General features: G+C 38.9%; 1 protein-coding gene across 2 annotated transcripts in view; it reads left to right on the forward strand.

Annotated features, from left to right (window-relative positions):
• Positions 1–694: 694 nt before the first annotated feature.
• Positions 695–26,895, forward strand: part of LOC124606936 (ubiquitin carboxyl-terminal hydrolase 10-like) — a 138,472-nt gene continuing 112,271 nt past the window's right edge. For both annotated transcript variants that reach the window (XM_047139051.1, XM_047139052.1), the window contains exon 1: positions 695–791. In XM_047139051.1, coding sequence (XP_046995007.1) covers positions 774–791 — 18 coding nt within the window. In that variant the 5' untranslated portion in view covers positions 695–773. The remainder of the gene's footprint in view (positions 792–26,895) is intronic.

Raw genomic sequence — 26,895 nt, forward strand, 5'->3', positions numbered from 1 at the left:
TCTGAAGCATATCTGTATCTGTGTAATGTGTTACCATGGTCTTATTTTTCCTTGTGTGGCGTGTGTTAATATCCAAGTCTTTTTTTCCGGAGGTTTGATTGCCATCTGTTTATGTCGCGGATGAGTTTTGCACATAACATACAGTCTGTCTTGCCTCATGACAAAATAGCAATCCTTACAGCGTCTTTTAAGCCTGGCTTTCATTTTGAATCCACAAGCCGATGTCAGCATAGGGCACACCGGAGGTAGTAGGTTACAGTGAACATTCCGTACACTCCAAAAACAAGCGTTGCGAAGTGTGTTGAAGTTCGTTTGAAAACATGTTGTAGCGATCATATTAGCATACATTATTCTTGACGTGATCCTGGATGATATATGGCCGAAAGCCAATCTTAAAGCCATGTTTATGCCCTGTAAATTAATATAAAATGTTAATTTTAAAACAAAAAAGGTGCACTATTTCCATCACAACAAAATATCAACATTCATGACATACCAGTTCAATAACACTTTAAAAATACTGATTGCAGCAACAAAAGTAGATACTAAGTAAATCATTTAGAACTTTATTTCATCCCTGTACATAAATATAACCGCAATCACGACGACAAAGATTCTTTCAAAACAAATTCCAATTCCTTGCGTGAGGCATCGGTCTGCAAATGTTCTTTGATATCTTCTATTCACGCATGCGCTCACGGGTAACAGGAAGTTCTTTCGTAGAAAAATGGCTGCTATGTGGTAGTAATGACTTGAATCAAGTGTAAAAGGCCATGGATCCTACACTTCAGGTATTTGCAACATGTAAAATTGGAGAACTAAGTTTTTGTTGTAGGGAGTTACATGTATAAGTTAAATTGTAAATTAAACTGTGTGTATATCAATTTGTAGTTACTTGAATGACTCGGCAGCATACATTCGGCAAAATGTCGTTCCTATATTATGTGCACGTGGTTTATGATTTCCTTTGGCGGACTGTGTTTCGAGATGGTCTCCACCTACCCTCCGTTTTCCAGGGTGCAGGAATATTGAATTCCACCTCAGTGTTTTGCTGAAGTCTTAAAATTTGACCGTGGTAGTTTTTAGGTTAACTCATGGTGTATATGTTAAACTTGCATTACATGTCTCCACTCCACCTTCATCCACATCATTTAACAAAGATTGTGTTACAAGAATTAATTCACTTGTGCGAGTGTAATGTACTAATTTGTTGGATAATCGTACAGTCTTGTTAACTGGCAGAGACTGTAAAGGCCAGGAATGTAACCCCTTTACTTAATTTCTGTGGATTGTATTAAGATTTGCTGTGGATAATGCTTAGGAAAAAGGATTGTCACGTATGTGAAAAATGTGAGCAGGTCAGACCTCATGTGAGGAGACATGTAGGCTTACACTTAACCAACTTTTAAAATGCTAACAAACATCCCCATGCCCTGTTGTCGGAGGTTTAACATCTGTGACTAGTGTTGTTCTACATACATTTTATGAGACTTGCGGTCTTTTTTAAAAACATGGTTACACTGCTATAAGTGTGTTACTATTTTTTAAGGATTTGCTGTAGCTTTGTTAGTTGCATATCTCATAGTGGTACAAATACACCAAGAATCTGCACATCTCATGTTTAGTGTGTCAGCCTATACATGTCTTTCCCCTTTTTTTCTATTATTTATCTGATTAGACAATGAGGTTAATTTTAAACTACTCTCTTAAGCCATCCTTGGGATGTCTCATGTTAAGTGTTGAAAATAGCCACTACAATAGCCAGAGTACACTGCAGCTGGAAGGGGGAGGTGGAGGAGCTTATTTACATTGGTCATCAACAGAACGTCACACTTGACAGAACATCAGCACAACATATTGCACCACATAGTACTAGCTGCTGGAAATGAGATTATCAGAGATTGACTGTCTTACAGAAACCTGCAGCAGTCCCTTAGTTGTATGTAAGTAGCAATAGTATTGTTATTGTGGTCTTCTGTTCAAAGATGTTTGCATTTAACAATGTTAGTCTCTCTTGTGAAAGTCTCTTCATGCTGGCAATGGTGGCAGAGTCTCTTCGGTTCCAAACACGCATTTCATGTGTTCTTTGCAAAGGTCATATATTGAGTACTGTAGGCTTGTACTGCTGGTATCTAGAAGGCAAAAAGTATTGTCCAACCATTTCAAAATATCAGCATTTATTTGGCACAACTTGAGGTAATTCTCCATCAAGTAACAGCATTAATTGTTTGAGAAAGTATGTACTTCTATGTAATACCTAAGAAAAAAATTTATAAGACAGTACATAGAGCCATTTTCCTTACTTTTTTCCACTTACTAAGTTCCATACATTCTTATGTAGTGGTGTATCCCCCTCCCTCCACAAAGATTTTTCATAGGTGACATACAATATATGTATGCAATATACACCAAAATACCCATTGGAGATGAATTGTGTAACACAGCTTTTCTGAATTTATCTTGCAGTTTTTTTTTTTAATACATTAGCCTACACTGCAGACCAACGTGTTAATAAAACCTTGATTTAGCATTCATATTAATGGCCTTTGCCACCTTATAGCCAAATTTTCACCTTACAGTGTACCCTAGATCTCAAGCTATACCACAGACCAGCCTGTCACTGCAACAATGATTTCAGAGAGGGGTCACTCTCTCTCTCTCTCTCTCTCTCTCTCTCTCTCTCTCTCTCTCTCTCTCTCACACACACACACACACACACACACACACACACACACACACACACACAGAGTAGGATGTAGGAATCGATGTATCTTGCCCTCACATGTCCCAAGTATTGCTTTCTTTGTTTTATAATATGTAGCAGTTCCTTTTATCTTCTGACAAAGGACCTTGACATTTATTATTTTCAATTTCCAAGATATGCACAACAGGCATTGTTACTAATGCATTTTTTTGCCTCAGTTCTTGCATCATATTCAAAAAATAAATTTCAGGTAATATTTAGTACTGAATTATTCAGTTTCTATGTTGTATGCTGAGGTCTGATCTTAAGAAAATTTTCTCATGTTGATTTGTTCCTTGGCATATTCAATTTGAGATTTATTTCTTGGATGGAGTCGTTTTGTTGATTGTAAGTTGTTGTTGTCCTCAGACTGGTTTGATGCAGCTCTCCATGCTATCCTGTCCTGTGCAAGCTTCATCATCTCCCAGTACTTACTGCAACCCACATCCTTCTGAATCTGATTAATGTATTCATCTCTTGGTCTCCCTCTACGATTTTTACCGTCCACGCTGCCCTCCAATGCTAAATTTGTGATCCCTTGATGCCTCAGAACATGTCCTACTAACCGGTCCCTTCTTTTTGTCAAGTTGTGCCACATACTCCTCCCCAATTCTGTTCAATACTTCATCATTAGTTATGTGATCTACCCATCTAACCCTCAGCATTCTTCTATAGCACCACATTTAAAAAGCTTCTATTCTCTTCTTGCCCAAACTATTTATCGTCCATGTTTCACTTCCATACATGGCTACACTCCATACGAATACTTTCAGAAATGACTTCCTGACACTTAAATCAATACTGGATGTTAACAAATTTCTCTTCTTCAGAAACGCTTTCCTTGCCATTGCCAGCCTACATTTTATATCCTCTCTACTTCGACCATCATCAGTTATTTTGCTCCCCAAATAGCAAAACTCCTTTACTACTTTAAGTGCCTCATTTCCTAATCTAATTCCCTCAGCATCACCCGACTTAATTCGACTACATTCCATTATCCTCGTTTTGCTTTTGTTGATGTTCATTTTATATCCTCCTTTCAAGACACTGTCCATTCTGTTCAACTGCTCTTCCAAGTCCTTTGGTGTCTCTGATAGAATCACAATGTCATCGGCGAACCTCAAAGTTTTTATTTCTTCTCCATGGATTTTAATACCTACTCCAAATTTTTCTTTTGTTTGCTTCACTGCTTGCTTAATATAGAGATTGAATAACATTGGGGAGAGGCTACAACCCTGTCTCACTCCCTTTCCAACCACTGCTTCCCTTCCATGCCCACCGAGCATGGTGGCGCAGTGGTTAGCACACTGGACTCGCATTCGGGAGGACGACGGTTCAATCCCGTCTCCGGCCATCCTGATTTAGGTTTTCCGTGATTTCCCTAAATCGCTTCAGGCAAATGCCGGGATAGTTCCTTTGAAAGGGCACGGCCGATTTCCTTCCCCACCCGAGCTTGCGCCCCACAACTTACAATATACAAGAGGATGTAGATGAAGATGAAATGAAGTGGGAGATACGATACTGCGTGAGGAGTTTGACAGAGCACTGAAAGACCTGAGTCGAAACAAGGCCCCGGGAGACAACATTCCATTAGAACTACTGATAGCCTTGGGAGAGCCAGTCATGACAAAACTCTACCATCTGTTGAGCAAGATGTATGAGACAGGCGAAATACCCTCAGACTTCAAGAAGAATATAATAATTCCAATCCCAAAGAAAGCAGGTGTTGACAGATGTGAAAATTACCGAACTATCAGTTTAATAAGTCACAGCTGCAAAATACTAACACGAATTCTTTACAGACGCATGGAGAAACTAGTAGAAGTCAACCTCGGGGAAGATCAGTTTGGATTCCGTAGAAACACTGGAACACGTGGGGCAATACTGACCTTACGACTTATCTTAGAAGAAAGATTAAGGAAAGGCAAACCTACGTTTCTAGCATTTGTAGACTTAGAGAAAGCTTTTGACAATGTTGACTGGAATACTCTTTTTCAAATTCTAAAGGTGGCAGGGGTAAAATACAGGGAGCGAAAGGCTATTTACAATTTGTACAGAAACCAGATGGCAGTTATAAGAGTCGAGGGGCATGAAAGGAAAGCAGTGGTTGGGAAGGGAGTAAGACAGGGTTGTAGCCTCTCCCCGATGTTGTTCAATCTGTATATTGAGCAAGCAGTAAAGGAAACAAAAGAAAAATTCGGAGTAGGTATTAAAATCCATGGAGAAGAAATAAAAACTTTGAGGTTCGCCGATGACATTGTAATTCTGTCAGAGACAGCAAAGGACTTGGAAGAACAGTTGAACAGAATGGACAGTGTCTTGAAAGGAGGATATACAGGATGTTTCAAAAATGACCGGTATATTTGAAACGGCAATAAAAACTAAACGAGCAGCGATAGAAAACACCGTTTGTTGTGATATGCTTGGGACAACAGTAGATTTTCAGGCAGACAAACTTTCGAAATTACAGTAGTTACAATTTTCAACAACAGATGGCGCTGCGGTCTGGGAAATTCTATAGTATGATATTTTCCACATATCCACCATGCGTAGCAATAATATGGCGTAGTCTCTGAATGAAATTACCCGAAACCTTTGACAACGTGTCTGGCGGAATGGCTTCACATGCAGATGAGATGTACTGCTTCAGCTGTTCAACTGTTTCTGGATTCTGGCAGTACACCTGGTCTTTCAAGTGTCCCCACAGAAAGAAGTCACAGGGGTTCATGTCTGGCGAATAGGGAGGCCAATCCATGCCGCCTCGTGTATGTTTCGGATAGCCCAAAGCAATCACACGATCATCGAAATATTCATTCAGGAAATTAAAGACGTCGGCCGTGCGATGTGGCCGGGCACCATCTTGCATAAACCACGAGGTGTTTGCAGTGTCGTCTAAGGCAGTTTGTACCGCCACAAATTCACGAAGAATGTCCAGATAGCGTGATGCAGTAATCGTTTCGGATCTGAAAAATGGGCCAATGATTCCTTTGGAAGAAATGGCGGCGCAGACCAGTACTTTTTGAGGATGCAGGGACGATGGGACTGCAACATGGGGCTTTTCGGTTCCCCATATGCACCAGTTCTGTTTATTGACGAAGCCGTCCAGGTAAAAATAAGCTTCGTCAGTAAACCAAATGCTGCCCACATGCATATCGCCGTCATCAATCCTGTGCACTATATCGTTAGCGAATGTCTCTCGTGCAGCAATGGTAGCGGCGCTGAGGGGTTGCCACGTTTGAATTTTGTATGGATAGTGGTGTAAACTCTGGCGCATGAGACGATACGTGGACGTTGGTGTCATTTGGACTGCAGCTGCAACACGGCGAACGGAAACCCGAGGCCGCTGTTGGATCACCTGCTGCACTAGCTGCGCGTTGCCCTCTGTGGTTGCCGTACGCGGTCCTCTGTTCTAAGGAATAAACCATGTTGTCCACAGCACACTTGCACGTTGTGAACAGCACACGCTTACAGCAGAAAGACGTACAGAATGGCGCACCCACAGACTGCGTTGTCTTCTATATCTTTCACATCACTTGCAGCGCCATCTGTTGTTGAAAATTGCAACTACTGTAATTTCGAAAGTTTGTCCTCCTGGAAATGTACTGTTGTCCCAAGCATATTGCAACAAACGGTGTATTTCTATCGCTGCTCGTTTAGTTTTTATTGCCGTTTCAAATATACCGGTCATTTTTGAAACACCCTGTAAGATGAACATCAACAAAAGCAAAACGAGAATAATGGAATGTAGTCTAATTAAATCGGGTGATGCTGAGGGAATTAGATTAGGAAATGAGACACTTAAAGTAGTAAAGGAGTTTTGCTATTTGGGGAGCAAAATAACCGATGATGGTCGAAGAAGAGAGGATATAAAATGTAGACTGGCAATGGCAAGGAAATCATTTCTGAAGAAGAAAATTTGTTAACATCGAGTATAGATTTAAGTGTCAGGAAGTCGTTTCTGAAAGTATTTGTATGGTGTGTAGCCATGTATGGATGTGAAACATGGATGATAACTAGTTTGGACAAGAAGAGAATAGAAGCTTTCGAAATGTGGTGCTACAGAAGAATGCTGAAGATAAGGTGGGTAGATCACGTAACTAATGAGGAGGTATTGAATAGGATTGGGGAGAAGAGAAGTTTGTGGCACAACTTGACTAGAAGAAGGGATCGGTTGTTAGGACATGTTTTGAGGCATCTAGGAATCACAAATTTAGCATTGGAGGGCAGCGTGGAGGGTAAAAATCGTAGAGGGAGACCAAGAGATGAATACACTAAGCAGATTCAGAAGGATGTAGGTTGCAGTAGGTACTGGGAGATGAAGCTTGCGCAGGATAGAGTAGCATGGAGAGCTGCATCAAACCAGTCTCAGGACTGAAGACAACAACAACAACAACAACAACAACAACAACAACAACAATCGTGATTGATACCAATTTATCAGAGAATCTCCATTAGTAGTTAATGCTTGACAGTCAAATGTCTGTCTGTAGTTTATAAAACATAGTCAAACATTGTTGTATACATGGAGGAGACTGGAAGGTTTGATTGATTATATAATGGTAAGACAGATTTGGAAAACAATTTTTACAGTGGAAGGCATTTTCAGAGGCAGATGTGGACTCTGACCACAATTTATGTGTTATTAACTGTAGAGTAAAACTGAAGATACTGTGAAAAAGGTTGGAAATTGAGAACTTGGGACCTAGACAGAAGTCGTTGAAAGTTTCAGAGGACACATGAGGGAGAGATTGATTAGAACAGTGGAAAGGAATACAGTAGATGATTAATGGGTAGTTTTGAGAGATGGAATAGATATAAACAGAAGACCTTAGGTAATGTGGGAGAATTTTATTTTGATGAAAGGGCAAATAAAGCAAACGAAAGGGAACACAAATGTCTTAACATGTCTAAAAAATGAGATTGGCCGGAAGTCCAAAATGGATAGCCAATGGCCTTGCTGCAGTGGTAACACCGGTTCTTGTCAGATCACCAAAGTTAAGCGATGTCAGGCTTGGCTAGCACTTGGATGAGTGACCATCCAATCTGCCGAGTGCTGTTGGCAAGCGGGGTGCACTCAGCCCTTGTGAGGCAAACTGAGGAGCTACTTGATTGAGAAGTAGCAGCCCTGGTCTCAGAAACTGACATACTGCTGGGAGAGCAGTGTGCTGACCACATGCCCCTCCATATCTGCATCCAGTCATGCCTGGGGGCTGAAGATGACATGGCGGCTAGTCACTACCATTGGGCCTTCATGGCCTGTTCGGGAGGAGTTTAGTTTTAGCAAAATGGATAAGCAATAACAGGTAGAGGACAGGTCTAAGAAGGATCATTCCATGTCAAGTCACCCAGGCACTGACACCAACCATGCCAGATTTTGAAGAAACTTGGTACAATGACTTCTTTTATCATCCTGAAAGCACTTGTAAAATTTTTTTGCTCTCTCTTATAGTTTTTTTTTATAAATTTTTAAAGTTTTTAGATTTGGCGTTGTTTCAGCAGTCAGCAATCGTAACTTAAACGTGTCCCCACTACTAAAAAAAAATTGTATATTATAGAATACTCAAGATATCAGTATGAAATTTTGCAGTAAGTTTGTGTATTATAGTCCGGTCCAATTGCAGAAATACCTTGCAAAAGGTGGGGTAGAAGAGTTTATTTTTTCAACTCGTTCATATGGTTGGAAATATTAGAAAACCGAGTTTTGCCAACAAAATTTCGCTTGGGAAAACTTTCTGCAGTCAAAAAACTTGGAAAATTTCGGCCATTTTTTCCGTTTTTTCAAAATATCTCAGTTTCATTTGCTCCTATCGCTTTAATGTTTATTTTCTTTTTTAAAGAGCACAAAATTCTCTACAAATTTGATTTATGCCATTTTTTTCTACTCCCAATATCTAAGGCGCTACAGCGCCTCAAAAAATACCAATTTTTCAAATTTTGAGCATAGTGGCAAGATACCTTATTTTTAAACACTATTTTTTCAGATTCTGTTTATGTAGTATAAATACATTATACATCATGTTATATGTTGGAATTTACCACCTCATTTTCAAGTATTCAATTTCTCTGTATGCAACATGAGGATTGCTGGGCACCCAACTATTGTGATTCTTACATCACTACCTGAAGTTCACTACGGGCCACCTCAGCCCTGGTATTTGTAAAACTATAAATATAAAAATACATCATTAAGACACACACACACACACACACACACACACACACACAAAATAAATTGTCTCAGGAAACTGAACTATTATTAGCTGCAATAGGCAACCTAATTAGGTAGGTAATTATTCTTGTGTATAAAAGCCACACCGTTGACATTAAAAATAAGTAGCTTTATTACAATTAAAATGCATTGTCAGTTACTAAAAAATGTTAACAGTTCTGGGTGTGTAATACTTGTAATATCGCACATTAGCGCACTTGAGACAGATATGAGCATCACTTCCAACGTTTTGATGGGCCAGGTTCCTCAGTGTCACCAGAAATACCTTGAGTTATGGATTCAGGGTCTGTACCTAGAGTTGATCCCAGATTGACCTCTTCTTTAAACAGCGAGTCAGCCTCAGCAAGTTTGTTGATTTCGTCAGCGGTTTCCTCAACATCCTACATAACATCTTCTTCACTGTCTTCATATAAAAATTTTGGCACGTTTTCACAGTTGACCCCAATACATTTCTTGCAAATTGAAGAAAATTTCAAACCCGCTTTTCTGCAGGAGCACGCTCCGCCACAGTTCAGCTTGCATGAGTATGAAACAATGTGAAGAAGTGCTTCAGGTGCTGGATCTCGGCTCATTATAACGGTAATTGGACCGTGGTCACTGTGATTCCAGCCCCATTTCTCAGGAGGTTTCCAGTTTCCCATCCCACTTTGGACTTGTTGGTAAGTCCGCAACGAATGATGTTGTGCAGCATCTAGTGTAGGTGGCAACCATACAAGATTCAGTTTGCTTTTTGTGGCAGACTTGGCGAATAGCTGGTACCGCAAATGGTCTAGTGTGTGGGAACTGCTGACACCTTCACTATACAATGCGATAGTAAACTGTTTTGTTGCTGTTATTATTTCTTCATGGGTAGCATGTGGTTTATTGAACGTGCAAAGCGCTGAGGTTAGGTGTTCATTTTTTGCAACAATATTGCAGTACTTAATTTTTCCTTGACCAAGAAAAGCAGATATTGTATCACATCTGCTAAAGGCGTGAGTGAACAGAATATATTCACTGTCAAACTTGTAAGATGCAGTGGAAAACCACTTGTCTTCTGCATTTCCTCTTCCTGGCTTTAAGAAAAATAAGTTTTCAATGCCTTGCCCCAAACCGGTCATGAGCACAAGCAGGTCAACATCTTCTCCTACAATGACAACACTTCCAAACTCTTTGGTCACTTGAAGTGACAGATGTTACAATCATAACGTCAGCATCTTCTTGTGGCTGGTGCACTTCAACGCTACACTCCAGAAATTCCTTTTTAAGAAGTGTGATCAAACGCATCTTGTTTCGTTCGTTGTACAAGAACTTGTCCTGAGGGACTTGGGTTCACCGTCTCTCATTCAACCACAACGTCAACCGAAGAATGTTTTTTGGACCTACGAATCCTCTCAGCACTCTTTGTGCTACAGTTGTCTCCCTCACATGGATACCCATCAAATACAATAGCAAATTCAGATCCAAATTGACGTTGCAGGTAAAAAAATAGCTTTCGGCTATTGACTTGAAGCAAACATTTTGAGTCCAAGTCACTTTGTGGATAAGGTACCCTCCATCAATATTTCGTTTGGCATATGGCAGTCTTAACTGCTTTTGCACATAAGAAGCATTTCTCTTTGAACTTGAACTGACCTTTTTCCTGTGACCGACGTAGCACGCCTGTTGGTTCCTGAGGATGTCGAAGGCTAGCTGCTATCATTCTCCCATTAATGTACTTCTTGTAGCGTGCTTCATGCACCATCACTTCACTGAGCGTTTTCAAAAAACGGGTGTGAGCAGACTCCCTGCGTTTAGCACTACAATCGATAAGTGTGCTCAGTCCTTTCTTTTTCACATTGCATCCACCACTCACCACAGTTTTTTGCAAATGAAACACAAATTCATATCAGACATACTCATTTTCAGCACCACAACATATACTGAATGGAAGTGACTCCAAACTGTAGGACCCTTACTGTTGTGTGCTAATAGCTGTCAGTGCGCTGTGAACAATCACTAGAGATAATTCCCTTCCGCCCGCCAAAGAATAAATACGCTTTTGTCCGCTAAATAACAATTCCTATACATACTTTTTCTTATAACTGATCATTAACGTCAATCAACTGTAGAAAATGTGTGGCACCTGCATGCAATCGTATTACATATTGTAACACAAACTTCACGCAATCCGACGTGAATGTGTTCGTAGTTACTGAATATGATGCTGTTTGTCCTGTCCCTGTAGCAGAGTGAGATGGTAAATTCCAATGAATAACATGATGAGTAATATGTTTATACCACACAAATAGAAACTGAAATAACTGTTCTTGCCACTTTGCTCAAAATTTGAAAAGTTGGTATTTTTTGACGTGCTGTAGCGCCTTAGATATTGGGAGCAGAAAAAAATGGTAAAAATCAAATTTGTAGAGAATTTTGTGCTCTTTAAATAAGAAACTAGACGTGAAAGCGATAGGAGCAAATGAAACTGAGATATTTTGAAAAAACTGAAAAAAGTCCGAAATTTTAGAAGATTTTTGACTGCAGACAGTTTTCCCAAGAGAAATTTTGTTGGCAAAACTTGGTTTTCTAACCTTTCCAACAATATGAACGAGTTAAAAAAATAAAATCTTCTACCCCACCTTTTGCAAGGTACAGGCTTTTTTTCTGACAGTTTCACTGGACTATATATCTAAATGTTAAAAAAAATACCATTAAAATATATTACAAACCTTCCAAATGAAAAAAAAATTACAAGTTTTTTTATTATTATTATTATTATTATTATTATTTTTCTTTTAGCTAACGGATGCTTAGTTTTACAAAAACTGCAATATCTAGAGTCTCAGACCTGATAGAAAGCTCAAATTTGTTTTAAAATACTCTTAATTGTATAGGCTATTAGATAAAAGAAAAATTATGTTGGCTTTTTAACCTGTTTACTAGTTATCTAATTTTTAAAATAATATTAATTATATTTTTAAAATAAAAAGTACCAAGTGACTTAGACACCGAAAATAAGTTTTTGTCTTCTTGGAGTAACAATGTACGCTTGGATTTTGTTTTGTTACTCCTGTGTTTTGAAGTAAAAAATTATTACAGTGTTAAATAGCGCTTGGATAGTATTTTATTAAGTTTATTCGATCTTTAGTACTGTTACTTAGTTTACAGAGATTCTTTTCCAATATCCTATAAAAGTAACCAGAACAGTAATCAGACCAAAAGTGAAATCAGTATGTCAGATATTCAAACCTGTAGTGTAGGGTTATTTAAAAAATCTGTTTCCAAACAACCTACACACCTTCAAAAAAGTTACAACCGTTATCTGAATTGAGTGAGGAAGAAACAGATTTGATCCACTTACGATCCGGAATTAATCTGTGTGAATTTAAGAATATATGTTCACACCACAGCTACTACTTTTTAAATGTTTTTAAAAAGTATCAAACAACATCTGTAGACCTACTAAAAAAACACAAAAAGCCCATCAAAAAATCATTGAGAAGTGGAGACTTGGATCTTTCTAAACAATCACTGACAAAAAATATTAGCATAAAACCTGGACAAAAGCTTTGCTCAACATGCCGTAACTTTTGTGAGGAAAAATTAAGAGTTGAAGTCAATGAAAGTGAAACAGATGATGAAGTCATGGTTGAATTAGAATCATTGGAATCTAGAAATGAATCCCTCGTACAAACAAACATTGCTCTTGATAATTTAGGTTTAGCACCGATAAAGCTTCATGGCTTGTCAGAACAAAGTAAAGGGTCTTATTTTAACAGGAATGTTAGCAGTATTGAAAAGACTGCAAAAAGGCGGTTTCAAAAGCATTAAAATATGAAGCACCAAGTTCTGATGATGACGAAGAAGATGCAAGTGTGGTTGAGAAAGCAAAGGATTTTGATGTAATGATTTCTCTTATGAAATAGAAGATTTCATCTGTTGGAAGGTCTAGAAAAATCCAGATTCTGACCTTGGCTCCAGATTCTTGGAGTCGAAATAAAGTGATGAAAGAATTTAATGTGAGTGAATACATGGTGTGACAAGCTAGAAAGCTAAAACCTGAAAAGGATGTTTTGGAAACTCCTGGTCCAAAAAAAGGTAAAACTCTTTCTGAAAATACAGTAAGACTTGTAACAGATTTTTATGAAAAGGATGAAAGTTCCAGAGTGCTACCTAGAACAAAAGACAAAGTAAGTGTTCAAAAAAAAATGTGTACATGCAAAAAAGACTCATTTTGTGTAACTTGAGAGAACTCTATTATTCTTTCAAATAGTAGAATCCTGAGGTAGAAGTAGGATTTTCAAAATTTTGTTTCTTGAGATGTAAATGGTGTATCCTTGCTGGTGCTGCAGGCGCACACACTGTATGTGTAAGCAGTATCCACCAGAATGTTAAACTATTACTGGATGCTGTGAAAATTGAAGAATCTTATAAAGACCTAATTAAGATGCTTGTGTGCAACACAGAAAACCAAAACTGCATGCTACATCATTGCGACAGCTGTCCTGCAAATACTGCACTAACTGAGTACTTAACTGAAAAACTAAGTGAAGATTATGATTTAGAAGAAGAAATTGTAATCAGTCAGTGGGTTAACACAGACAGGGCAGAAATGATCAAACAGTCTATCAGTGTTGAAGACTTCATTTCTTTGTTGGTTAGGTCATTGGAAAAGCTCACCCCGCACTCGTTTACAGCAAAATCCCAATCAGCAGCCTTTAAAAGATTGAAAGATGAACCATCACCCAAAACAGCAATTATTGTGATGGATTTCAGTGAAAATTATTTCTTTGTTATACAAAATGAGATCCAAAGTTACCACTGGAATAGAGGTGGTTGTACTCTACACCCAGTTGGAGTTTTTCTAAGAACTGAGGAAAACAATGTTTTTGTTTCCAACTACTGTTTTATTAGTGACACTGGATTTGTTAACTTTGTACAAAAAGAAATTACAAAGTCGCTGTCATTACATCATACTGACATTGACTCAGTTCACTACTTTACAGATGGTTGTTCTGGGCAGTACAAAAATAGAAACAGTTTTAAAAATTTGACTGAACACTTGAGAGACTTTAATTTGAAGGCCCAACACACTTTTTTTTGCAACAAGTCATGGGAAGTCAATTTGTGATGGCCTAGGAGGAACTATTAAAAGAATTTTAAGGAAAGCCAGTCTACAGCTTTCAGACAAAGAACAAATGATGACAGCAATCGATGTGTACAAGTTTTGTGAAAAGAATATTGAAAACATTCATTTTCACTTCATTGACATAAAAGAAGCTGATTTGCTACGGTTAAAACTAGAAAAACGTTTTTCAGCAACCCGAACCATTCCTGGAACAAGAAGTTTTCATAACTTCAAACCACTTCCAACAAAAAACCTTGAAATTAGAAGGACTACAGATAGTGTAAAACCCTCCTTAGTCCTTTCTTTCCGTTCTTCTTCTGATTGGGTTCGTGTTGAACCATCCATAAATAGCTATGTGGCTGCAAATTATGATGGTAACTGGTACTTTGGTCTGGTAAAAACAATATTCAATTATGAAGAAGATGCAGAAATTCTATTTCTACATCTTCAGGACCAGCTGCATCATTTTATTGGCCTGAAAGAGAAGATTCTTGCATAGTGCCTTTGGAGCACATAGTTTGTGTAGTAGACGCACCTCAATCAAGCGGCACTGGGAGAATGTATTACTTCAAAAAAGACTGTATCAAAAGAACTGAAAGTTCTTGGATGAAGTGGAAAAACAGTTTGAATCAGCATTAATGTTTATTAAAAAGACAAAATTACTCAAAAAATTCAATGTTTCAAGCAATCAGTTGGGTTATACATAAGTGTCGTAAGTACACTATCTTTGTACATAATTCTAATGTAATCTACTATAATTAATAAACATGTTAAAAAGCCATCATTATTTTTGTTTTTTTCAAGTAGCCTATATGTTAAAGAGTAAATTAAAACAAATTTGAGCATTCTATCAGGTCTGAGACTATAAATATTGCAATTCTTATAAAACAAAACATCCGTAAAAAAGAAAAAAGAAAAAAAATACATGTATATTTTTTTCATAGAAAATATTAATATATTTTAATAGTATCATTTTTATCTTCAAATATATATAATAAATAAACTTGCTGCAAAAATTCATGATGTTATCTAAAAGAGTTTTTAAGTTAAGCAATTTTAAAGTTTTGAATACAAATTAAATTTACCATTTCCGAAGGTTCGGAAAACGCAAAACATAAAAACTTTAAAAATTTATAAAAAAGACTATAAGAGATACAGCAAAAAAATTGCAGGTGTTGTCAGGATGGTATTAGAACCATTTGAGCCAAATTTCATGAAAATCTAAGGTGGTGGGTGTAAAATTTATTTTTTATTGGGTGATTTGATATGGAATGACCCAGAATCTAGAAATGTATTTGACTAGGAGAAAGATAGATACCTCCCACAGGAAAATTTAAAGAGGCCTTTGGAGGAAAGAGAAGAAGCTGTGTGAATATCAAGAACGAAATGGAAAACTGGTCCTAGGCAAAGAAGGGAAAGCTTGAAAGGTGTGTGTAGAGGGTCTGTACAAGGGAAGTGATCTTGAAGGCAGTATTATAGAAATGGAAGAGGATGTAGATGATAAGAGATGTGATGCTGAGAGAATAATTCGACAGAGCACTGAAAGACCTAAGTTGAAACAAGGCTCCTGGAGTAGATGACATTCTGTCAGAACTACTGACTGCCTTGGGAGAGCCAGCCAAGATAGTCTTCCATCAGGTGTGCAAGACATACACTGTGTGATCAAAAGTATGCGGATATCCCCAAAAACATGTTTTTCATATTAGGTGCATTGTGCTGCCACCTACTGCCAGGTACTCCATATCAGTGACCTCAGTAGTAATTAGACATTGTGAGGGAGCAGAACGGGGTGCTGCACAGAACCCAAGGACTTTGAATGTGGTCAGGTGATTGGGTGTCACTTGTGTCACATGTGTGTGAGACTTCCACACTCCTAAGCATCCTTAGGTCCAGTGTTTCTAATGTGATAGTGGAGTGGAAACGTGAAGGGACACGTACAGCACAAAAGCGTACAGGCCGACCTCGTCTGTTGACTGACAGAGACTGCTGACAGTTGAAGAGGGTCTAAATGTGTAGCAGGCAGACATCTATCCAGACCATCACACAGGATTTCCAAATTGCATCGGAATCCACTGCAGGTACTAAGATAGTAAGGTGGGAGGTGAGAAAACTTGGATTTCATGGTCAAGCAGCTGCTCATAAGCTATACATCACGCTGGTAAATGCCAAGTGACGCCTTGCTTAGTGTAAGGCGCATAAACATTGGACGACTGAACGGTGGAAAAACATTGCGAGGAGTGACAAAACTCGGTACACAATGTGGCGATCCGATGACAAGGTGTGGGCATGGTGAAAGTGCGATGAGTCATCTGCCAGCATGTGTAGTGCCAACAGTAAAATTTGGAGGTGGTCATGTTATGGTGTGGTTGTGTTTTTCATGGAGGAGGCTTGCAGTCCTTGTGGTTTTTTCATGGCACTATCTCAGCACATGCTTACATTAATGTTTTAAACATCTTGCTTCCAACTGTTAAAGGGCAATTTGGGGAAGGTGATTGCATCTTTCAACATGATCGAACACCGATTCAAAATTTACGGCCTGTGGCGGATTGGTTACACAACAACAACATCCCTGTAATGGACTGGCCTGCACAGAGTCCTGACTTGAAGCCTATAGAACACCTTCGAGATGTTTTGGAATGCCGTCTTCGTGCCAGGCCTCACTGACAGACATCGATACCTCTCCTCAGTGGAGCACTCCATGAAGAATGGGCTGCCATTCCCCAAGAAACCTTCCAGCACCTGATGGAAGCTGTTATCAAGGCTAAGGGTGGGCCACACCATATTGAATTCCAGCTTTACCCATGAAGGGAGCCATGAACTTGTAAGAAATTTTCAGCCAGGTGTCCAGATACTTTTGATCACATAGTGTATGAGGCAGGCAAAGCACCCTAAGACTTCAAAAAGGATATAATAATTCCAAAGAAAGTATGTGGTTACAGCTGTGAATGTTACTGAACTATCAGTTTATTAAGTTATGGGTTCAACGTACTAAAACAATTTCTTTACAGAAGAATGGAAAACTAGTAAAAGCCAATCTCGGGAAAGATCAGTTTGGATTCTGGAGAAATGTAGAAACATGTCTTCTCATAGAAGACAGGTTAAGGAAAAGCATGCCTATGTTTATAGCTTTTGTGGACTTGGTGAAAACTTTTGACAGTGTTTACTGGAATACTCTCCTTGAAAAACTGAAGGTAACAGGGGTAAAATACAGGGAATGAAAGGCTATTTACAATTTGCACATAAACCAGATGGCAGCTATGAGTTGAGGTACATGAAAAGGAAACAATGGTTGAGAAGGGACTGAGACATGGCTTTATCCTCTCTGCTGATGGAATTCAATCTGTACATTGAGCAGGCAGTAAAAGAAGTCAAAGAAAAATTTGGAGTAGGAATTAAAGTTTAGGGAGATGAAATAGAAGCTCTGAAGTTTGCTGATGACATTGTAATTCTGTCAGAGATACAAGGAACTTGTAAGAGCAGTTAAATGGAATGGACAGTGTCTTGAAAAGAGAATGCAAGATAACATTAATGAAAGCAATGTGTTGAAGTAGAGAAGATATAAAAGAGAGACTGGCAATGGCAAGAAAAGTATTTCTGAAGAAGACTAATTTGGTAACATCTAATATAGATTTAAATGTTTGGAAGTCTCTTTCGAAAGTATTTGAATGGCATGTAGCCATGTGTGGAAGTGAAACATACACAATAAACAGTGTCGACAAGAAGAAAATAGAGGCTTTTAATCAAATTGTGTTCTTATGGAACGTTGTCTCAGTTATGTGACTGGATTAGTAATTTCCTGTGTGAGGGAGACCACAGTTCATAGTAACTGACGGAAAGTCGTCGAGTAAAAAAAGTGATTTCTGGCATTCCACAAGGTAGTGTTGCAAGCCTTCTGCTTTTCCTTATCTACATAAATGATTTAGGAGACAATCTGAGCAGCTGTCTGAGATTGGTTGCAGATTAGGAGACAATCTGAGCAGCTGTCTGAGATTGGTTGCAGATGATGATTCTGTTTATTGTCTAGTGAAGTCATCAGAAGATCAAAACCAATTGCAAAAGATTTTAAATGAGGTATCTGTATAGTCTGAAAATTGACAATTCGTAATTGACCCTTAATAATGAAAATATGAGTTCATCCACAGGACTACTAAGAGGAATCCATTAACCTTTGGCTACACAGTAAATCAGTCATATCTTTAGGCTGTAAATTCAACTAAATACCGCTGTAAATTCAACTAAATACTGCTGTAAATTCAACTAAATACCTAGGAAGTACAGTCATGAACAACTTAAATTGGAAAGAACACACACAGAATGCTGTGGGGGAAGGCGAACCAAAGACTATGTTTCATTGGCAGAACACACAGATGATGTAACAGATATGCTAAAGAGACTGCATACACTGCACTTGTCTGCCCTCTTTTAGAGTACTGATGCATGGTGTGGGATCCATACCAGATAGGATTAATGCAGCACATTGAGAAAGTTAAAAAAATGTAGCTTGTTTGGGATTATCGAGAAATAGAGGGGGAGTGATTCAACATGATACAGGATTTGGGGTGGAAATCATTAAAACTTTTGTGGGGTGAGATCTTCTCACAAAATTTCAGCTACCAAGTTCCTCCATCGATTGCGAAAATATTTTGTTGACACTGACCTACATAGGGAGATCATCAGAATAAAATTAGGCAAATGGGAGCTTGTACGGAAAGATAAAGAACTGTTCAAGAGTGAAAAAACAGAGAATTAGTGTGAAGGCAGCCCAATGAGCTCTCTGTGAGGCACGTAAGTGTGATTTGCAGAGTAGCCACATAGATACAGCTGCATATGGTGCTGCAGGAGAATGCTGAAGATTAGGTTGGTAGGCTACATAGCTAATGAGGAGGTACTGAGTAGAACTGGAGAGAAGAGAAATTTGTGGCACACTATGACTAGGAGAAGGGTTTAGTTGGTAGGACATATTTTGAGACATGAATGGATCACCAGTTTAGTATTGTTGGGAAGAGGGGGGGGGGGGGTTTAAAACTTTAGGGGGAGACCAAATACAATAAGTAGGTTCAGGAGAGTGTAAGCTGCAGTAGTTGTTTGGAGATGAAGAGGCTTCCACAGGATAGAGTATCATGGACAGCTGCATCAAACCAGTCTTTGCACTGCAGACCACAACAACAACAATCAGATTTTTATCACTCCTGAAGTATATATTTCATTGAATAACATGATGCTCTAGTAGTTCCTATTGTATTATTACTGTAAGAACTTCAACAGAAACTCTAACTGTACATATGGCTCTGCTGCTCTTTTTGAAGTTTCACAGCATGTGCAACTTCATTGTTAAATATTGGAAAAGCAGCACCACGTTTTGCTTTCAGTAACTGGTCTGTCCATGAGAGAACACTCCTAGGAAAATATGTAAGTGCTCATGCAACCTTTATTATAAGTCATGGTCATGTAAATAAACAGTAAAAGATTGAGAACGCACAAAATCTGTTATTGTAACTTAAGTAGGAAACAGTTAATTTCCCAAGTTGTCAGATGACACTATTGTGCTGTCAAGTGTCCAAGGTTACTACCTGAGGATTATTGATGACAGTGATCAGTTCTGTACTGTTCCAATCTGTGTGAATTCCTGCATGTGTGTTGTGGGATGTTTTGATGTTCTTTATCATGTACTTTGAATTGATCTTCATACTAAAAACTTCCCTGCTTCAGATGACATATATGCCCATACACTGTTGTCCATGTGATGTGAACAGTCAGAGAAATGTACTTTGTGTGGAGGCTGTCTGTCTTACAGACTGGATGAAAATTTCAATGTATTGTGTAGGTTTAGAATGTAGGAATTATTTTACAAATTGGTATCACATACTAGTGTATGCTGCTGCATGAAAAACATATCAAATTAAAAACCATAATTTATCTACACTTTTGTGTAATGCTGCAGTACAGTACTGCTTATCAGCAAGTGATTTTAATTTTTGAAACAGGCAGGCATATTGTATGTTTGAAGTGTGCCAGTTGATGAGTGATCTAGGAATGTCCACACTTGAGACTCTTGTGTGGGAATAAGGGCGTGTTTTTTTCCTTCAATATTCAGTCTTGCTGCTACAGTGATGTGGATGTCACGGCGTATGTGAGTGTGCGTACACTCTGTAGAAAAAGAGCAAGAGCTAAAAAGCTATTGTTAACTATTTTCTATTACATTTTTCTGTGTTGTCCTGCTCCAATCCTCTATAAATAAGTGGTTGCCTTTTCCTTATTTTACATGTTTTTTCATGCAGGAATTTCCATTGTTGTAAAACATAGCAAACTTGCACGTATATGACTTAATAATACATTATAGGGAAAAAAGTTCTCCAGTACAAGGAGTCCTTTTTGTAATCATATCTTGTTATTGGGCCAAGCGAACAACAAGAGCCATTGTTATATTGTTTGAAATGTGACTCATATGCTGCATAGATGGCATCTGCAAATATTTGTGTTTACATATTTGTTGTGGATGTCATTTTTGGATATTCCTAAGTTCTAGTCAGTGGTGGCCTAAGCCATGTTTACACCAAGTTCAAAAGGAAGTTGCTGATTGCAACATTGTTTCTGACCAAGACCAAATTGTTTACAACTTGTTTGTTGAAGAAGGTAGGAGACGAGGTACTGGCAGAAGTAAAGCTGTGAGGACGGGGCGTGAGTCATGCTTGGGTAGCTCAGTTGGTAGAGCATTTGCCCGCGAAAGGCAAAGGTCCCTAGTTCGAGTCTCGGTCCGGCACACAGTTTTAATCTGCAAGGAAGTTTCAACTTGTTTGTTGTTTGCACTCCAGTCCACACTAGCAACAAACATTTTTGTATTGTTCTCACACTGAGTGAGTGCTGCACTATGTCCATTGAAGATCATAAACTAATTATGTGAGTCGTGCAATAATAATAATAATAATAATAATAATAATACTTGACAACACAAGCAGATTAAGACATCATGGCGTTGCCATTGTGTTGGACAAAACATACTATTGAATAAATGGTGAGGTGGTACACTGCTTGTGGGGAAACAGCTCTGCCTTTCATATCTTCACTAGGGTATCATTCCCCAATATGGCAACTCTAACAAATCTGACTTGTTTCAAAGAAAAGCATAAATTTCGAAAAGCCAATTCTTCTAAAGCAAAGACTTGCATTTAGTCTTTGGTTTTGACAGTAGGAGATTTCTTTCAGAGCCTTTCATATTTCTTACTCATTTTCAAGCTAGCTTTGTTTCAAATAGTTCCTGTGTTTTGTGAAGCATCATTCAAAGGACTGTGCAAAGGTAAATCAATTATGTAAATAACATAAATGGAAATGTTTTACTGTATATTGAAATATAATGTGTTAACACATAAAGTCAAACCTTCTTTATTGTCAATACCAGCCACCTCTTCTACAGTAATATCACACATCAATTACTAACAAACAGGATGGAGTTATCTGCAGTTTTCGATTGCCCTGCTGTATCCCCAATCATTGATTATTCCGTTTTTCTCTAATAAATATGAGCCCAACTCAAAGGAAGTGTCAGTACAGTCACAGTCTGTACTATTTTAGCATGTAACTGAACTTCTTTTGTATGTCTCTGCACCTAAACACTGACAACAGATATTACAGCTTCTCTCACTCTGAGGCAAATAATCACTGTACTCTGCTACACGAAGTGTGTTGTGACGTAAACAAATACTAGCACCACACAGTGGCACTAGGGTAAGGATTATTAATTTAGTAATATTCTATAATCAGTCACAAATTTCTGTCTTATAGTTGCTGTTCAGTGCAATTATGAGGTACAACTCCATTTTTCATCTACTTGTTTTTCACCCAATAATAACAGAAAAACACAATTGTTAGATTTAAATGATTAATGAAAAATCTCCTATAAAGATGTGAAACAAATACTAACAAAGAGAGGGAGGGGCTGGCCAGTACTTAGCTCAGTACACCTGATAGATACACAAAACAGAACAGAAGAGCTAGGAGACGTAAATTTTCTCTTCTGTTTTGTGTATCTATCGGCTGTACTGAGCTGAGGTAAGTACTAGCCAGCCCCTCTATCTAATTGTTAGATTTAATAAGATAAAGTATACTTCATGCAGGATTAATGAGAGAAAGTGAGAGAAATGTGATAAATAAATCCTAGTAAAATATTACTTGCATTTGACCACATTAACTTTCGTCTTCTGTGTTGGTGAAAAACTTCTGTTTGCACTTACATTTTGAAGCTATTTAACCTGTTTATCATGGTGTTACATGACTCAGACACTGAATATATAACCTATGTTACAATAATATGATGGAGTGTTGGGTTTAATATTATCTAAATTGGAATAATGGTAAATACGATCTAGTTTCTCATTAAGCCTAATGGATGTGTTGTTCCATTACTTTTGGATGAAAAATTGAATCAGATGCAATGCCCATTATAGCCGTACAGCTCCTGAAAATGGAGTTGTATCTCCAAAAACCATTAGATGGCAATTAAAAAAAATTGTTACTGATAATGGAATATTATTAATTGATAATCCCTAATCTGTGGTTCTGGTAGTTGTGGATTCTTGCTATCATGGACTATTTGACCTATGTAGATCAAGGGAACTTTGGGGTGACCCACTGGTTTTTATGGTTGGGTTGGAGGTTTGTGGTATTGCCACCTTCATTTGAACTATGCAAGTCGAGTGACATTCACGATAATTTTTATGGCACGTGTGTGTATGTGTGTGTGTGTGTGTGTGTGTGTGTGTGTGTGTGTGTGTGTGTAGACAAGTCTGTTATCATTATTTTCATTAGTTTGCTCATACTGAGTATGGAGGGGCAATCTGTATTTACTTTCTTAGGAGGGAAAAAAACCTCTTAGCCAAGATTCCAATAAAACACTTTATTGCGGATGACTGGTTTCAGTAAAACTACACTATGTGATCGAAAGTACCCGGACACCCTCAAAAACATAAGTTTTTCATATTAGGTGCATTGTGCTGCCATGTACTCCATATCAGAGACCTTAGTAGTCATTAGACATCGTGAGAGAGCAGAATCGGGTGCTCCGCAGCGTGTTTACTGCCTATAGTAAAATTCGGAGGCGGTGATGTTATTATGTGGTCATGTTTTTCATGGAGAGGGCTTTGCACCCCTCGTTGTTTTGTGGGGCGCTATCACAGCACAGGCCTACATTGATGTTTTAAGCACCTTTTTGCTTCCCACTGTTGAATAGCAATTCGGGGATGGCGATTGCATCTTTCAACATGATCGAGCGCCTGTTCATAATGCGTGGCCAGTGGCGGAGTGGTTACATGACAGTATGTTGTTGTGGTCTTCAGTCCTGAGACTGGTTTGATGCAGCTGTCCATGCTACTCTATCCTGTGCAAGCTTCTTCATCTCCCAGTACTTACTGCAACCTACATCCTTCTGAATCTGCTTAGTGTATTCATCTCTTGGTCTCCCTCTACGATTTTTACCCTCCACAGTGCCCTCCAGTACTAAATTGGTGATCCCTTGATGCCTCAGAACATGTCCTACCAACCAATCCCTTCTTCTAGTCAAGTTGTGCCACAAACTTCTCTTCAATACCTCCTCATTAGTTACGTGATCTACCCACCTTATCTTCAGCATTCTTCTGTAGCACCACATTTCGAAAGCTTCTATTCTCTTCTTGTCCAAACTAGTTATCATCCATGTTTCACATCCATACATGGCTACACACCATACAAATACTTTCAGGAACGACTTCCTGACACTTAAATCTATACTCGATGTTAACAAATTTTTCTTCTTCAGTGTGTAAACTTTTAGATGGCAGACCTCTCCCTAGTCCAGAATCGGTAGAAATCGTTAAACGTCGGGAGGCTTCGGTAGGCACGCAGTTTCGACTGCTGCCAACATTATGTAGCTGACTGTGTTGTACAAGGTAGCCGTTGTCGTCTGCTTCGTTATTGTTTTGCGCTGTACTGTCCAGCGTGTTTTTATTGTGTAGTTGTGCTAAACATTATCAAAATGAGTGAAGAGGCAGTTGCTGGCCCATCTCGGGAGTTGCCAACAACCGCTACCGGTAGGCCTATGGTTAGAAGGAAACCAGTATTACGTAGCGATGCTTGCAAAATTATATTGTGTGTGATTGAATGCTGCGAAAGGGAAAGGGAGCAGAAAAAATTGCTTCACCCCATTTGCAAATCGTCAGTGAGAGCTGCTGCTACATACACATGACAAAGCATGCGTAGCATTGGAAGATTCAAACAGTTTTCCAAGAATCATCCTGGCATATCACCACAAACGCCTGGCAAGAAAAGGTGAGTTTCCATTTCGAATATTTTGTTCGCGATCACTTTGAAGGAGCCCCCTATTTCGTCTGAATTACCTTATTTTTCCTTGCTACCGTATTGCTTTGTATGGAAACACCACTGGTTACTGTATTATTTCGAAACACATTCATATTACAGTACATTTCCAAATTCAAAAAAATACGTGCAGTGTAGAAAGCATTTTCTTATAAATCTTTCTCTCTCTCTTTTTACTTAGGAAAAGAAATGGAGAAATCGAAGTAATGATCGATGATTTCAACCAGCATGTCATTCACGACACGATAGCGGCGTTTTATTCAGTGCAGAAGATTGTGCCGAGCCTGCGAACACTGCTTCCAGTTTTGCACGGCATAATAGGCTGGAAGGGGAGTATTGTCTCGCTGAGAAAAGTACTTTTGTCTATGGGATTCATATGGCATAAGGTGGAAAACGAGGAATGTGTTGTTAGATCGTCCAGGCATTGTGCACTGGCGATCTCGTTTCATTGTTGACATGAGGAACTTCAGGGAAGCAGGCAGAGAAATATTTTATCTCGATGAATCGTGGATCTATAATAACTTAACATTTAATAAATGTTGGCAGAGGAAGGGTGACTTACGTGAAGAGTGTGTCGTCGGTGTCACTGCATGGAGGAGCTCATCGAGAAGACTGATAGTTGCAAGTGTCGGATCCAAGAATGGGTTCGTCAAGGGAGGGCAACTTATGTTCTGGGCAAAATCAACAAAGGGTCAGATGAATTCGGCAAACTTTGAGAAGGTATTGCCAAATCTCCCGCCTAATTCAGTAATAGTTATGGATAACGCTTCTTACCATAACAGGCAAACAGAGAGAACTCCAACGAAGTTTGACACGAAAGTGCAAATGCTGGAGTGGCTGCAATGCAGAAATATCCCCATGTGATGAGAGTATGGGGAAGGACGAGCTGTATGCAAAAGTACGAGCGAATAAGCCAGCTGAGAAGTCTTTTGCTGTAAACCTGTTGGCTGAAAGCAAAGGCCACCAGGTCGTTAGCTCGCCACCTTACAACTGCGACTTAAACGCAATAGAATTAGCATGGGCAAAGATGAAAGGGCATGTTAGGGAGCACAACATATCAGGGGACTTGGCTGCCACAAACATGCTGAATCTTGTGGACGCAGCTTTCCAGCTGCCGATGATTGGAAGGGATATTGCAAGAAAGTTAAAGAAACAGAAGAATATTGGGCGCATGATGGTATATATACTATATGACCTGTTTAAGTATATTTAAATTTTATAATTAATAGTTTAACATTGCGGAGAATGAAATAAAATGAAAAAGAAAATAAATTGCGAGCAGTGGGAATCGAACCCGGGTCCGCTGCCTGACAACTCTTTACCTGATCAATTGCGCTACGCATGCTACAATGACCTGACTGTTGAAACATTGTCCATTACACTTTTCGGGCGTTCGGAGAAAAACTCACCAAAGTTTCATTGCAATTGGATGAATGGTTTGTGAGTGCATAGTAGACAGACATACATACATACGATCATTCATTTTTATATATATAGATTTTAATGTACATGACGATTTCAGTTTCGTTTACGAACAACATTTAAAACGAGTTTTACTTCCAAGCCATTCGTCTGCTTTCGTGTAAGCATGACGTGCAAATTTGTAGTGCCAGCACTGCAACTGGTAGGCGTGCCTTGTCTCCCCCCCCCCCCTCCCCCCCCCACCACCACCACAACGGCTCCTCTCCCCTCACCAGCCAGTGCTTGCTTCCTCCTCTCCCCGCATTCCCCTCACAACTCTGCCGTCTTACAGTTAACACACTGTATGTGATCTACCCATCTAATCTTCAGCATTCTTCTGTAGCACCACATTTCAAAAGCTTCTATTCTCTTCTTGTCCAAACTATTTATCATCCGTGTTTCACTTCCGTACATGGCTACACTCCATACAAGTACAGGGTGGCCCAAAAAGGATGGTAACATTTTAAATAACTATAACTCCATCAATTTTACAAATTAATTTTATTCAATTACGTAACTAAATGCTCCCAGGCACCCAATTACAAGAACTAACCACAAAAAATCATGTACGGAAAATGACTTCCGGAAGATGGTGTCCTTCCTCGGTGATGCATTCCACAAGTCTTTCCTCGAAATTTTCCATCACTTTCACTACTGTTTCTTCTTGAATTGCCATAATTTCCGCACTGATTGCCTCCTTCAGATCAATTAAGTTTCGAGGCTTCTTTACGTAGACTTTTGACTTTAGGTATCCCCAAAGAAAAAAATCACAGGCTGAGAGGTCAGGTGATCTCGCGGGCCAGTGGACATCTCCAAAACGTGAGATGATGTGGTGGGGGAACATCCGCCTTAAAACACACATGGAGTCATTGGCTGTGTGGCCCGTGGCCCCGTCCTGTTGAAACCAAATTCGATCTCGATTTACATGTAACTCTCGCAGTTTCGGCACCAAAAAGCTACGTAGCATGTTAACGTAACGTTTCGAGTTCACTGTGACTGTAGCGTTGTTCTCCTCAAAAAAATAAGGAC

Source organism: Schistocerca americana, chromosome 3 (assembly GCF_021461395.2).
Source record: "Schistocerca americana isolate TAMUIC-IGC-003095 chromosome 3, iqSchAmer2.1, whole genome shotgun sequence".
Taxonomy (NCBI): domain Eukaryota; kingdom Metazoa; phylum Arthropoda; class Insecta; order Orthoptera; family Acrididae; genus Schistocerca; species Schistocerca americana.